The sequence below is a fragment of the Triticum aestivum genome, chromosome 7A (assembly GCF_018294505.1).
Source record: "Triticum aestivum cultivar Chinese Spring chromosome 7A, IWGSC CS RefSeq v2.1, whole genome shotgun sequence".
Taxonomy (NCBI): domain Eukaryota; kingdom Viridiplantae; phylum Streptophyta; class Magnoliopsida; order Poales; family Poaceae; genus Triticum; species Triticum aestivum.
This window is the reverse complement of record NC_057812.1, coordinates 514,673,734-514,689,889: the sequence shown is the minus strand read 5'-3', so window position 1 is coordinate 514,689,889 and position 16,156 is coordinate 514,673,734. Positions and strand designations below refer to the sequence as shown.

The 16,156-nt window shown below is 42.6% G+C and overlaps 1 protein-coding gene across 1 annotated transcript; it reads right to left on the bottom strand.

Annotated features, from left to right (window-relative positions):
* Positions 1-15,009: 15,009 nt before the first annotated feature.
* Positions 15,010-15,953, bottom strand: LOC123147169 (RING-H2 finger protein ATL39-like). The gene has a single exon (XM_044566403.1). It carries the CDS (start codon positions 15,756-15,758, stop codon positions 15,228-15,230), a length of 531 nt encoding a protein of 176 aa, XP_044422338.1. The 5' UTR covers positions 15,759-15,953; the 3' UTR covers positions 15,010-15,227.
* Between the last annotated feature and the right edge of the window lie 203 nt (positions 15,954-16,156).

Here is a 16,156-nt window from a genome sequence, read left to right as displayed (position 1 = left end):
AAATCCCGAGATCTCAATCATGAAATCATTGTAAGCAATGCGATTCACAAGAGAGGCTCCGAACATCTTGGGTTCACCCTACTGCAATTCATGAATTAGTGATTGTTTGAGAATCAAGTGGGATTGTACCTCGAGACAATGTATTCTACATTTGTGAATGCTTGATATTCAAATCAGGGAATTCTATTCCAAATAGGTTAACCAACCCAGGGTTACTGTGGAAATCCTCCCCCTGCAATAGTTTGAGTGCGCATGCTTAGATATTGACTACTTGAGAGTAAAAATAAACTTTGAAGCTGATATAGTATGATTAAAACCTAAATAACAACATCTGTCAAGTGAAATTGCATTGGAACTTGTTGTGTTCATTATAAGTTTTGGAAGTAAAAAAAATCTATGGGAGGTACAGTAGAGCCTAGAGGATGGTTCATCTGCTCTTTGCTTTCATAAGTTTTGAAAGTTGTTCAATATATGAAGAACTGAATGTGCCAACTTCAGTTGTGCATAAACACTCGATCATGTGAGCTTAAACGACACAACCACCACATGCAATCGAACATCATTAACATCCAGAAGAGAATGTGTCAGTTTCAGTGTTGCAAGAGCACAACACATAATCAGGGGTTTGATGATTTGAGGCATTTTCTTCATCAGTCAAATGTGCATGTGTGTACAGAGGGACCATAGCAGCAGCAGGCTAATAGCATCTACAATGCGAGTCGCCTGTGTAAATGCTTAGAGAGTTAAGACAATAGATACGAAGTCGTAAAATCTAAAATCATCTAAATGCCCTCTCTCAATGCTTGATGCTAAGTAGGGCGCTAATTACAGGCTGCAAACACCTTCAGTATTCTATGGTTTTCACTTTCAGTTTCAGAAAATTTTCATCACCAACCGAAACCACCTAAATTTAGTGAATTTCAGTGATTTTGGTTAGCGTTTCGACAAAAAGTCTGAAATATTCACGAGCTATCCTTAGTTAGTGGAGTACACGTACGGGGTAGTTAGTCCTGAGATGCCATCGGTTCATCAATCGATTCATCAGAAAAGGATCTAACAAAGCATGCATGAGTACATCCAAGGAGCTCCTATCATTGACTTGTAATGGTGGTGGGCAATGGCCGCAGTTCTAGCCCCAAAAATTATATACATAGGAATCATAGGTTGAGATGAACCCATATTTAAACACTGCTAGTTGTATCTCTGTATATAATCATGTCAAATAACAAATTTTCCCACCATGGAGAATTATTTTCCATATGAAGCTATCCTCCCCCTACTGGTCCAGTCACATGAAGTTTTTTACAAGCCAATGCAACTTTTAACTGTCGGCCTGAAACCAAAAGCTTCAGGCCTGAAGAACAAAAGGCACAAATCTCAAATTAACTAACCGGCCACTTCTACTGGAAAAACATATCTCTCTCTACGGCATTATAGCATCATGTTAAACCAACCGGCACCCAACAAACCAGTTTTGACAGTTCAAAATTAGATCCCAAAGAAATCCACAAATAAAAGCAGAGCAGCACTGCACCAGCAAATTACAACCTTATCAGAGATTCCAGCTGAAGGGAAAGGAGAGGAGGGCATACCTAAACACTAATTAAATGGTCAAAAGCATCAGTCCTCTTAAGCTTTGACCCAGAGCGAATGTCTCCATAAGCAAGTCCCGCTGCAAAATCACATAGGAAAAGAAAATTTTTTGATCTGAGGCTATAGTTCCCCTTTTTTATTGTACATCAGGGATAGAGCCAATTTTTATGGTCTTTGTGATGAGCTCAACAGGTCAGATCATACAGAAGCAATGTAAAGGCCATACTATGATAATCACAAATCTTCAGCATATCACCTTGATAAAGTATTAGTATAAAACTATAAATACTCTAAAGGAACGTCTTTTACTCAATGATAAGCAACTCAATTTCTATTCATAACTTAACTGGCACTATAACTTGTTCATATGTGCTAAAACTTATCATGGAAATTAGCACAAGATGTGTGGTCTGTTGCTTGTGTGCTCTCCTATATAACTACTTGGTAAATGCACAAGCAACACATTTACCTACTCATCATGTGAAACTCTGCAGGAAGCTTCACAAATGCACTCACTTTTCTGATAAGCATAGTAGACACCACGACCCTTTACAACTACCTGCTCATCATGCAAAAATCTGAAGGAATCTCCTTGACTGCATAGGATTTCTGAAAGCATAGTAGACACCACGAGATTCCCCCTTATTTCCTGGACCACGGTGTCTGTCATGCTCCCATTTAGGGTCATCCTTCTTAGAACCCCCAACCAGTGTTCACATTTCTTTGAACCGGTTCTCTGAAATATAACCATGAACACAAAAATTAGTCGGCAATCATGATGGTTCAGTGGAAGTACTTAAGAAGGTTATTGGTAAGCTATATGGCCTAGTGATGATATAACCACGGTAGCTTAAGAAACATGACTGAAGCCACATCACTTGTGTCATGATCCAACCAATATTCACCTTTTTAAATTGTAGATTGAAGCCACTCTGAACATACTGAGATACAAAGCATGAAGCTTCTAAATTCCATACCTATACATCAATACAAAGCATGGGGAGCAGATGAAGCTTTTAAACTTCCGAGCCTATACATCAATGCAAAGCATGGGGAGCAAACATATTCTTGTTTTTCTGTGATCTATGCTTCTGCCCGTTAACTCCTTCATCCTACTTGTTGCTTCCTTGAGCCTCTCATTTCTATGGAATTTAAGTGGTGAGTTTAATTAGAACAATCAGTATCTACAGAAAAATATAATAAGGGAGATTTCAGTAGCTTTGGAGCAATTTAAGAACTAATTTAAATACATTGAAGATCTCAAGTTTGATATCAATCTTAATTTTCTTTGAAGAAATTGTGTACAGCTAGGTTATCATAAAAGGATATCACCTCATGCCGAGTTATGCTCCACATGGACATTAGGCAATCGCAACACTAGCCACGGTTCTCCAGCTGCACGAACCCATGGTACGGGCCTACTCCCATGCCAACCTTGCCAGCGATAGTCCACCAGAGAAATCCTCCCCGTGGTCTGAGCAGGTTCAGATTTACCTTTGGCATTAAAAACAACACACACAATATTAGTATAATGCAAATGCTTTATACATACACATAGGCTTCATTTCTGATCCGAATTATGGAATATGAGCACATGTAAAGCCCAAAGAAGTCCAGTATAGTATGCTTCATGTGGAATTCAATTTGTTAAATTAAATATCTACATGCACCAAGATGACAATGTGTGTTTTTGTACATTAGTCCAGTTCATAAAATCTAGCAAAGGTGTATGCTCACTCATTTCTCTTTGGTTCCATTCCTCTGTTCTTCCTTGGTGTAAAACATGACTATTAACCACGTGAATCTTTTTCCGCCTATCATTGGCCCTTTTAAATGTTTTCTTGCCCTTGTTCTTCCACTTCTGGTATTACTACAGATGTCTTGGCTTCCTATATTTCCCTTACCTTATGCATCCTACAACTTAATGGAGTGTCATTCAGTTTTTGGAATGCTCAAACGGAAATATACATTATCTTGTAAGTTATTTAGTAATTTAAAAAAATCATGTAAGTTCACTTTTCTTACTTTCTTAGACTAAAGATACTTGTGATATGTTACGGGTGGAAACTATGAGAGAAAAAAAGCAGTTGCATTCTTGAAAAGAACTGATTTCATGCGCTCGGACGTTTCGTCGGGGCCCAACTCCAAACCAAGGAAAGGCTCGAATCTGTTTTTAGAACATGGCTCTGCTGTTGTATAACTACCTATGAACTTACAAATCTAGAAGGCCATTCACCATATGCAATGAATACACAATGTTTTATTGATTGGTGACAACAAGTAAAAAATAGTAAGCCTCATGTGGATAGAAAAGGATGACAGGCTTGCTACCGAGAACATACCGATTACAAAAAAAGGATGTCAGGCTTGCTTCTAGTTCTTGAGTTTTTGGTCAGATATCAGCTCATCAACCAAGATTCTTCAATGCAGGCTCAATAACCTCATTTCAGTTGCTTCTTTGTCAACTATTTCATCAATGCAGGCTCAATAACCGTCCAGACCTAAACCTGTTATCAATATACTCAGGATATTAGCTACGGGTGAGCATCCACAAGCGAGATATCTAAAACATTTAATAAATCTCACGCAGTGAACACTTATTTTTGTATTTACAAGACCTCTTGAAATGCCAGTAGGGTCATTACATGCCACAGATGTAGAACATATGCCTGGCATATTGTGCTTAAGCCACCCAAGACTTAAAGTCTTGGGAATAAATAGGTGGTCGCGTCCAACATTGTGATTGATCATTAAAATAGTATTCCAACTAAAAATATTCAATTCTTAGTAGTAACACAGTTCTACCAGATTGCAATAATATCGAATAAGCCTCCAAATAGGTGCATGTTGACAAGAAGATATGACTGTTATACTAAGTATTCACTATACCATGCATGCTTTCTTAATGGTAATATTTATTGATTTCCCTATTCTGCAAATACGAACCACTGATGCTTTCCCACCACGAACACATTTTTTACTACCCCACACTAAATTATTGGAGTACTATGCAACCCCACACCAAAGTATTGGAGTAGTACTGACAACAACACACTAAGAGTTTCTCAAGGTCTTTCTTTAACTCAGGAGCGTACTTCAGCCCTGAACATATCGAACCTGAACCTGAAAAACAAGGATTGTCAGTTTAATAGATAGTGCATATGCACAACCATATGATAGTTTAACTGGACATCAAAATCCTGTTGTCCACAAGCGTCATGTAAACCCTGCCAGGCATGAAGATCATGGCACACATGATCCTAAGAAAACTAAGAAATTTTATTTGTCGTGGATGTGGTGGTGAGAACACAAAACAGCAGGGGCACACCAAGCACACGCGCACAGCAGCAGCAACCGGCAACGTCCAGACACGCATATTAGCAAGCAAGCATTTGAAGGAAATATGCCCTAGAGGCAATAATAAATTTATTATTTATTTCCTTATATCATGATAAATGTTTATTATTCATGCTAGAATTGTATTAACCGGAAACATAATACATGTGTGAATACATAGACAAACAGAGTATCACTAGTATGCCTCGACTTGACTAGCTCGTTAATCAAAGATGGTTATGTTTCCTAACCATGGACAAAGAGTTGTTATTTGATTAACAAGATCACATCATTAGTTGAATGATCTGATTGACATGACCCATTCCATTAGCTTAGCACCCGATCGTTTAGTATGTTGCTATTGCTTTCTTCATGACATATACATGTTCCTATGACTATGAGATTATGCAACTCCCGTTTGCCGGAGGAACACTTTGGGTGCTACCAAACATCACAACGTAACTGGGTGATTATAAAGGAGCATTACAGGTGTCTCCAAAGATAGATGTTGGGTTGGCGTATTTCGAGATTAGGATTTGTCACTCCGATTGTCGGAGAGGTATCTCTGGGCCCTCTCGGTAATGCACATCACATAAGCCTTGCAAGCATTACAACTAATATGTTAGTTGTGAGATGATGTATTATGGAACGAGTAAAGAGACTTGTCGGTAACGAGATTGAACTAGGTATTGGATACCGAAGATCGAATCTCGGGTAAGTAACATACTGATGACAAAGGGAACAACGTATGTTGTTATGCGGTCTCACCGATAAAGATCTTCGTAGAATATGTAGGAGCCAATATGGGCATCCAGGTCCCGCTATTGGTTATTGACCGGAGATGTGTCTCGGTCATGTCTACATTGTTCTCGAACCATAGGGTCCGCACGCTTAACGTTACGATGACAGTTATTATGAGTTTATGCATTTTGATGTACCGAAGTTAGTTCGGAGTCCCGGATGTGATCACGGACATGACGAGGAGTCTCGAAATGGTCAAGACATAAAGATTGATATATTGGAAGCCTATGTTTGGATATCAGAAGTGTTCCGGTTGAAATCGGGATTTTACCGGAGTACCGGGAGGTTATCGGAACCCCCCGGGAGCTATATGGGCCTTAGTGGGCTTTAGTGGAAAGGTGAAAGGGGCAGCCCAAGGTGGGCTGCGCGCCTCCCCCCTCCCCTAGTCCTATTAGGACAAGGAGAGGTGGCCGGCCCCCTCTCTCTCTCCCCCCTCGGGGAATCCTATTCCAACTAGGATTGGGGGGGGGGAGTCCTACTCCCGGTAGGAGTAGGACTCCTCCTGCGCCCTCCTCCTGGCCGGCCACACCCTCCCCCTTGGCTCCTTTATATACGGAGGCAGGGGGCACCTCTAGACACACAAGTTGATCCTTGAGATCGTTCCTTAGCCGTGTGCGGTGCCCCCTGCCGCCATATTCCACCTCGATCATATTGTAGCGGTGCTTAGGCGAAGCCCTGCGACGGTAGAACATCAAGATCGTCACCACGCCGTCGTGCTGACGGAACTCATCCCCAAAGCTTTGCTGGATCGGAGCCCGGGGAGCGTCATCGAGCTGTACGTGTGCTAAGAACTCGGAGGTGCCGGAGTAACGGTGCTTGGATCGGTCGGATCGGGAAGAAGACGTACGACTACTTCCTCTATGTTGTGTCAACGCTTCTGTTGCGATCTACAAGGGTACATAGATCATACTCTCCCCTCTCGTTGCTATGCATCACCATGATCTTGCGTGTGCGTAGGAATTTTTTTGAAATTACTACGTTCCCCAACAGTGGTATCAGAGCCAAGTTTTTATGGTTTAATGTTATATGCACGAGTAGAACACAAGTGAGTTGTGGGCGATATAAGTCATACTGCCTACCAGCATGTCATACTTTGGTTCGGCGGTATTGTTGGACGAGACGACCCGGACCAACATTACGCGTACGCTTACGCGAGACCGGTTCTCCCGACGTGCTTTGCACATAGGTGGCTTGCGGGCGACTGTCTCTCCAACTTTAGTTGAACCGAGTGTGGCTACGCCCGGTCCTTGCGAAGGTTAAAATGGAGTCTATTTGACAAACTATCGTTGTGGTTTTGATGCGTAGGTGAGATTGGTTCTTGCTTAAAGCCCGTAGCAGCCACGTAAAACTTGCAACAACAAAGTAGAGGACGTCTAACTTGTTTTTGCAGGGCATGTTGTGATGTGATATGGTCAAGGCATGATGCTAAATTTTATTGATGAGATGATCATGTTTTGTAACCGAGTTATCGGCAACTGGCAGGAGCCGTATGGTTGTCGCTTTATTGTATGCAATGCAATCGCGCTGTAATGCTTTACTTTATCACTAAGCGGTAGCGATAGTCGTGGAAGCATAAGATTGGCGAGACGACAACGATGCTACGATGGAGATCAAGGTGTCGCGCCGGTGACGATGGTGATCATGACGGTGCTTCGGAGATGGAGATCACAAGCACAAGATGATGATGGCCATATCATATCACTTATATTGATTGCATGTGATGTTTATCCTTTTATACATCTTATCTTGCTTTGATTGACGGTATCATTATAAGATGATCTCTCACTAAATTATCAAGAAGTGTTCTCCCTGAGTATGCACCATTGCGAAAGTTCTTCGTGCTGTGACACCACGTGATGATCGGGTGTGATAGGCTCTACGTTCAAATACAATGGGTGCAAAACAGTTGCACACGCGGAATACTCAGGTTATACTTGACGAGCCAAGCATATACAGATATAGCCTCGGAACACGGAGACCGAAAGGTCGAGCGTGAATCATATAGTAGATATGATCAACATAGCGATGTTCACCAATGAAACTACTCCATCTCACGTGATGATCGGACATGGTTTAGTTGATTTGGATCACGTGATCGCTTAGAGTATTAGAGGAATGTCTATCTAAGTGGGAGTTCTTAAGTAATATGATTAATTGAACTTTAATTTATCATGAACTTAGTCCTGGTAGTATTAGCATATCTATGTTGTAGATCAATAGCTCGCGTTGTTGCTTTCATATGTTTATTTTGATATGTTCCTAGAGAAAATTGTGTTGAAAGATGTTAGTAGCAGTGATGCGGATTGGATCCGTGATCTGAGGTTTATCCTCATTGCTGCACAGAAGAATTATGTCCTTGATGCACCGCTAGGTGACAGACCTATTGCAAGAGCAGATGCAGACGTTATGAACGTTTGGCTAGCTCAATATGATGACTACTTGATAGTTTAAGTGCACCATGCTTAACGGCTTAGAATCGGGACTTCAAAGACGTTTTGAACGTCATGGAGCATATGAGATGTTCCAGGAGTTGAAGTTAATATTTCAAGCAAATACCCGAGTTGAGAGATATGAAGTCTCCAACAAGTTCTATAGCTAAAAGATGGAGGAGAATCGCTCAACTAGTGAGCATGTGCTCAGATTGTATGGGTACTACAATCGCTTGAATCAAGTGGGAGTTAATCTTCCAGATAAGATAGTGATTGACAGAATTCTCTAGTCACCATCACCAAGTTAGTAGAACTTTGTGATGAACTATAATATGCAAGGGATAACGGAAATAACTCCCAAGCTCTTCGTGATGCTGAAATCAACGAAGGTAGAAATCAAGAAAAACATCAAGTGTTGATGGTTGACAAGACCACTAGTTTCAAGAAAAGGGCAGAGGGAACAAGGGGAACTTCAAGAAGAACAGCAAGCAAGTTGCTGCTCATGTGAAGAAGCCCAAGTCTGGTCCTAAGCCTGAGACTAAGTGCTTCTACTGCAAAGGGTGGTCACCGGAAGCGGAACTACCCCAAGTGATTGGCGGATAAGAAGGATGGCAAAGTGAACATAAGTATATTTGATATACATGTTATTGATGTGTACTTTACTAGTGTTTATAGCAAACCCTCGGTATTTGATACTAGTTCAGTTGCTAAGATTAGTAACTCAAAACGGGAGTTGCAGAATAAACAGAGACTAGTTAAGGGTGAAGTGACGATGTGTGTTGGAAGTGGTTCCAAGATTGATATGATCATCATCGCACACTCCCTATAATTTCGGGATTAGTGTTGAACCTAAATAAGTGTTATTTGGTGTTTGCGTTGAACATGAATATGATTTGATCATGTTTATTGTAATACGGTTATTCATTTAAGTAAGAGAATAAATTGTTGTTCTGTTTACATGAATAAAACCTTATATGGTTACACACCCAATGAAAATAGTTTGTTGGATCTCGATCGTAGTGATACACATAATCATAATATTGAAACCAAAAGATGCAAAGTTAATAATGATAGTGCAACTTATTTGTAGCACTGCCGTTTAGGTCATATTGGTGTAAAGCGCATGAAGAAACTCCATGCTGATGGGCTTTTGGAATCACTTGATTATGAATCAGTTGATGCTTGCGAACCATGCCTCATGGGCAAGATGACTAAGACTCTGTTCTTCGAAACAATGGAGCGAGCAACAGATTTGTTGGAAATCATACATACTGATGTATGTGGTCCGATGAATATTGAGGCTCGTGACAGGTATCATTATTTTCTGATCTTCATAGATGATTTGAGCAGATATGAGTATATCTACTTGATGAAACATAAGTCTGAAACATTTTGAAAACTTCAAAGAATTTCAGAGTGAAGTGAAAAATTATCGTGACAAGAAAATAAGGTTTCTACGATATGATCACAGAAGTAAAATATTTGAGTTACGAGTTTGGCCTTCAATTAAAACAATGTGAAATAGTTTCACTACTCACGCCACCTGGAACACCATAGTGTAATGGTGTGTCCGAACGTCATAACCATACTTTGTTAGATATAGTGCGATCTATGATGTCTCTTACCGATCTACCACTATCGTTTTGGGGTTATGCATTAGAGACAGCCGCATTCACGTTAAATAGGGCACCATCAAAATCCGTTGAGACGGCGCCTTATGAACTGTGGTTTGGCAAGAAACCAAAGTTGTCGTTTCTGAAAGTTTGGGGCTGTGATGCTTATGTGAAAAAGCTTCAACCTGATAAGCTCGAACCCAAATCGGAGAAATGTGTCTTCATAGGATATCCAAAGGAAACTATTGGATACACCTTCTATCACAGATCCGAAGGCAAGACTTTTGTTGCTAAATTCGGAAACTTTCTAGAGAAGGAGTTTCTCTCGAAAGAAGTGAGTGGGAGGAAAGTAGAACTTGACGAGGTAACTGTACCTGCTCCCTTACTGGAAAGTAGTACATCACGGAAAACTGTTTCAGTGACACCTACACCAGTTAGTGAGGAAGCTAATGATAATGATCATGAAACTTCAGATCAAGATACTACTGAACCTCGTAGATCAACCAGAGTGAGATCGCGCCAGAGTGGTACGGTAATCCTGTTCTGGAAGTCATGCTACTAGATCATGATGAACCTACGCACTATGAAGAAGCGATGGTGAGCCCAGATTCCGCAAAATGGCTTGAAGCCATGAAATCTGAGATGGGATCCATGTATGAGAACAAAGTATGGACTTTGGTTGACTTGCCCGATGATCGGCAAGCGATTGAGAATAAATGGATCTTCAAGAAGAAGACTGACGCTGACGGTAATGTTACTGTCTACAAAGCTTGACTTGTCGCAAAAGGTTTTCGACAAGTTCAAGGGGTTGACTACGATAAGACCTTCTCACCCGTAGCGATGCTTAAGTCTGTCCAAATCATGTTAGCAATTGCCGCATTTTATGATTATGAAATTTGGCAAATGGATGTCAAAAATGCATTCCTGAATGGATTTCTGGAAGAAGAGTTGTATATGATGCAACTAGAAGGTTTTGTCGATCCAAAGGGAGCTAACAAAGTGTGCAAGCTCCAGCGATCCATTTATGGACTGGTGCAAGCATCTCGGAGTTGGAATATACGCTTTGATGAATTGATCAAAGCATATAGTTTTATACAGACTTGCGGTGAAGCCTGTATTTACGAGAAAGTGAGTGGGAGCACTACAGCATTTCTGATAAGTATATGTGTATGACATATTGTTGATCGGAAATAATGTAGAATTATTCTGTAAAGCATAAAGGAGTGTTTGGAGTTTTCTCAAAGAAAGACTTCAGTGAAGCTGCTTACATATTGAGCTTAAAGATCTATAGAGATAGATCAAGACGCTTGATAAGTTTTTCAATGAGTACATACCTTGACAAGATTTTGAAGTAGTTCAAAATGGAGCAGTCAAAGAAAGAGTTCTTGCTTGTATTACAAGGTGTGAAGTTGAGTAAGACTCAAAGACCGACCACGGCAGAAGATAGAAAGAGAATGAAATTCATTCCCTATGCCTTGTCCATAGGTTCTATAAAGTATGTCATGTTGTATACCAGATCTATTGTATACCCTGCACGGATTTGGCAAGGGAGTACAATAGTGATCTAGGAGTAGATCACTGGACAGCGGTCAGAATTATCCTTAGTAAAATAAGGATATGTTTCTCGATTATGGACGTGACAAAAAGGTTCGCCATAAAGGGTTACGTCGATGCAAGTTTTGACACTGATCTGGATGACTCTAAGTCTTGATCTAGATACATATTGAAAGTGGGAGCAATTAGCTAGAGTAGCTCCGTGCAGAGCATTGTAGACATAGAAAATTGCAAAATACATAACGGATCTGAATGTGAAAGGCCGTTGACTAAGATTCTCTCACAAGCAAAACATGATCACACCTTAGTACTCTTTTGGTGTTAATCGCATAGCGATGTGAACTAGATTACCGAATCTAGTAAACCCTTTGGGTGTTGGTCACATGGCGATGTGAACTATGGGTGTTAATCACATGATGATGTGAACTATCGATGTTAATCACATGGTGATGTGATCTAGATTATTGGCTCTAGTGCAAGTGGGAGACTGAAGGAAATATGCCCTAGAGGCAATAATAAAGTTATTATTTATTTCCTTATATCATGATAAATGTTTATTATTCATGCTAGAATTGTATTAACCGGAAACATAATACATGTGTGAATACATAGACAAACAGAGTGTCACTAGTATGCCTCTACTTGACTAGCTCGTTAATCAAAGATGGTTATGTTTCCTAACCATGGACAAAGAGTTGTTATTTGATTAACGAGATCACATCATTAGTTGAATGATCTGATTGACATGACCCATTCCATTAGATTAGCACCCGATCGTTTAGTATGTTGCTATTGCTTTCTTCATGACTTATACATGTTCCTATGACTATGAGATTATGCAACTCCTGTTTGTCGGAGGAACACTTTGGGTGCTACCAAACGTCACAACGTAACTGGGTGATTATAAAGGAGCATTACAGGTGTCTCCAAAGGTAGATGTTGGGTTGGCGTATTTCGAGATTAGGATTTGTCACTCTGATTGTCGGAGAGGTATCTCTGAACCCTCTCGGTAATGCACATCACATAAGCCTTGCAAGCATTACAACTAATATGTTAGTTGTGAGATGATGTATTACGGAACGAGTAAAGAGACTTGCCGGTAACGAGATTGAACTAGGTATTGGATACCGACGATTGAATCTCGGGCAAGTAACATACCGATGACAAAGGGAACAACGTATGTTGTTATGCGGTCTGACCGATAAAGATCTTCGTAGAATATGTAGGAGCCAATATGGGCATCCAGGTCCCGCTATTGGTTATTGACCGAAGACGTGTCTCGGTCATGTCTACATTGTTCTCGAACCGTAGGGTCCGCACGCTTAACGTTACGATGACAGTTATTATGAGTTTATGCATTTTGATGTATCGAAGTTAGTTCAGAATCCCGGATGTGATCACGGACATGACGAGGAGTCTCGAAATGGTCGAGACATAAAGATTGATATATTGGAAGCCTATGTTTGGATATCGGAAGTGTTCCGGTTGAAATCGGGATTTTACCGGAGTACCGGGAGGTTACCGGAACCCCCCGGGAGCTATATGGGCCTTAGTGGGCTTTAGTGGAAAGGTGAAAGGGGCAGCCCAAGGTGGGATGCGCGCCTCCCCCCTCCCCTAGTCCTATTAGGACAAGGAGAGGTGGCCGGCCCCCCCTCTCTCTCTCCCCCCTCGGGGAATCCTATTCCAACTAGGATTGGGGGGGGGGAGTCCTACTCCCGGTAGGAGTAGGACTCCTCCTGCGCCCTCCTCCCTGCCGGCCGCACCCTCCCCCTTGGCTCCTTTATATACGGAGGCAGGGGGCACCTCTAGACACACAAGTTGATCCTTGAGATCGTTCCTTAGCCGTGTGCGGTGCCCCCTGCCGCCATATTCCACCTCGATCATATTGTAGCGGTGCTTAGGCGAAGCCCTGTGACGATAGAACATCAAGATCGTCACCACGCCGTCGTGCTGACGGAACTCATCCCCGAAGCTTTGCTGGATCGGAGCCCGGGAAGCGTCATCGAGCCGTACGTGTGCTAAGAACTCGGAGGTGCCGGAGTAACGGTGCTTGGATCGGTCGGATCGGGAATAAGACGTACGACTACTTCCTCTACGTTGTGTCAACGCTTCCGTTGCGATCTACAAGGGTACGTAGATCATACTCTCCCCTCTCGTTGCTATGCATCACCATGATCTTGCGTGTGCGTAGGAAATTTTTTGAAATTACTACATTCCCCAACAATGGTATCAGAGCCAAGTTTTTATGGTTTGATGTTATATGCACGAGTAGAAAACAAGTGAGTTGTGGGCGATATAAGTCATACTGCCTACTAGCATGTCATACTTTGGTTCGGCGGTATTGTTGGACGAGACGACCCGGACCAACATTACGCGTACGCTTACGTGAGACCGGTTCTCCCGACGTGCTTTGCACATAGGTGGCTTGCGGGCGACTATCTCTCCAACTTTAGTTGAACCGAGTGTGGCTACGCCCGGTCCTTGCGAAGGTTAAAACGGAGTCTATTTGACAAACTATCGTTGTGGTTTTGATGCGTAGGTGAGATTGGTTCTTGCTTAAAGCCCGTAGCAGCCACGTAAAACTTGCAACAACAAAGTAGAGGACGTCTAACTTGTTTTTGCAGGGCATGTTGTGATGTGATATGGTCAAGGCATGATGCTGAATTTTATTGTATGAGATGATCATGTTTTGTAACCGAGTTATCGGCAACTGGCAGGAGCCGTATGGTTGTCGCTTTATTGTATGCAATACAATCGCGATGTAATGCTTTACTTTATCACTAAGCGGTAGCGATAGTCGTGGAAGCATAAGATTGGCGAGACGACAACGATGCTACGATGGAGATCAAGGTGTCGCGCCGGTGACGATGGTGATCATGACGGTGCTTCGGAGATGGAGATCACAAGCACAAGATGATGATGGCCATATCATATCACTTATATTGATTGCATGTGATGTTTATCCTTTTATGCATCTTATCTTGCTTTGATTAACGGTGGCATTATAAGATGATTTCTCACTAAATTATCAAGAAGTGTTCTCCCTGAGTATGCACCATTGGAAAGTTCTTCGTGCTGAGACACCACGTGATGATCGGGTGTGATAGGCTCTACGTTCAAATACAACGGGTGCAAAACAGTTGCACACGCGGAATACTCAGGTTATACACGAGCCAAGCATATACAGATATGGCCTCGGAACACGGAGACCGAAAGGTCGAGCGTGAATCATATAGTAGATATGATCAACATAGCGATGTTCACCAATGAAACTACTCCATCTCACGTGATGATCGGACATGGTTTAGTTGATTTGGATCACGTGATCACTTCGAGGATTAGAGAAATGTCTATCTAAGTTGGGATCGTACATGGTTTTTTTTTTTGGAACCGTAAGGTGGGATCGAGGACGAAAAAAATCTACCAAGGTTAACCTATGAAAAAAAACCGGACAAAAATGGTGGGACGAAAATTGACCGACGGAGACTACCAACTGCTCCATTTAGAAATAGAGATCCTGGTGAATAAGGAAGACTCGTTCGCTCTAAAGCAGCAAGACCGGAAAAAGTTTATTAGTTACCTTATTTTTCGGTCATATTTTGACGTTGATTTTAAGCAACAAGATATAAGTTTACATAACAAAAATAGTATTGCTCAAAAATATTTAAATACGAATGCAATAATTTTTTTATGACATGACATAATTAACATTTTATTAGTTAAGTCTATGATCAAAATTTAACACAAAATACGAAGTGACAAATAAACCAGACGGAGGTAGTACACATTTGACCAGATAGGGCATTCGATCGTCAGCGGAGTGCAATGCGACAATACTGAGGCACCGAGGACCTCAAATCTAAATCTGTACAATCTTATGTCCTGGCACAGCCAGCAACAACTACACCGGCGGCAGAGGCGGCTCTGGCGGCAACGGCGTCATCTTGCCGGCCTTGGGCGGCTCGACATGGCAGCGGCAGACCGGGCACGTCGCATGCGAGTGGAACCACATGTCGATGCACCCGACGTGGAACGTGTGCGCGCACACCGGCAGCCGCCGGGCCTTCTCCCCGCCGGATAGAGCCTCCAGGCACACCGCGCACTGGGCCTCTCCATCGCCGGCAGCGGCACCGTACACGAACGCCGGGATAGCCGCAATGGACGCCTGCGATAGGCCGCCCCGCTCGACGGCCGCCCTGGCCTCGTCGTGCACGACCACCAGCGGCCCAGCGAGCAAGCGGCCGGTGCAGGAGAGCAGGAACAGGATCGCGCAGTAGAGCGCGAGCGCGATCCACACGTACCTGACGAACGCGGAGAGGAGGACGAGGAGCAGGAGCACCGGGTACGACGCGAGCACCAGCGCGCTGCCCTGCCCGAAGTCAAAGACACCGCCGCCGCGCGCAGGCCACGGGAGGTCCGCTGACGACGACATCGTTGGTCCAAGGCTTCGTGCGTGCACTGCTTGCGACTTGTGTGCAGGTGCAGTGACTTGTGAGCATCAATGGCGCCATCGGCGACAGTTTTGTAGGCAGAGGATTAAGCTTCTGGAAGAGCCGGATAATGCGTTTCGTTGACAGCGCAGGCAGCTGCATCTAAGGCAGGGCGGATTTGAGTTGATTTATCGAGCAAGCAAGGTCCCCTCTGGCATTTGAATTTAGTCCTAGACTAGATATTGCGATCTTGGATAATATATAGTGATCGAATGCCAATTAGGCCGGTTCTTCTTTTAGCACGGAGGCTTCATGGATAGACGACAAAATGCAGGGTATATGCCATGGTTTGGTACTACTCCTATATGATCATGTCACAGCTGTCCTGACATCTTCTCAT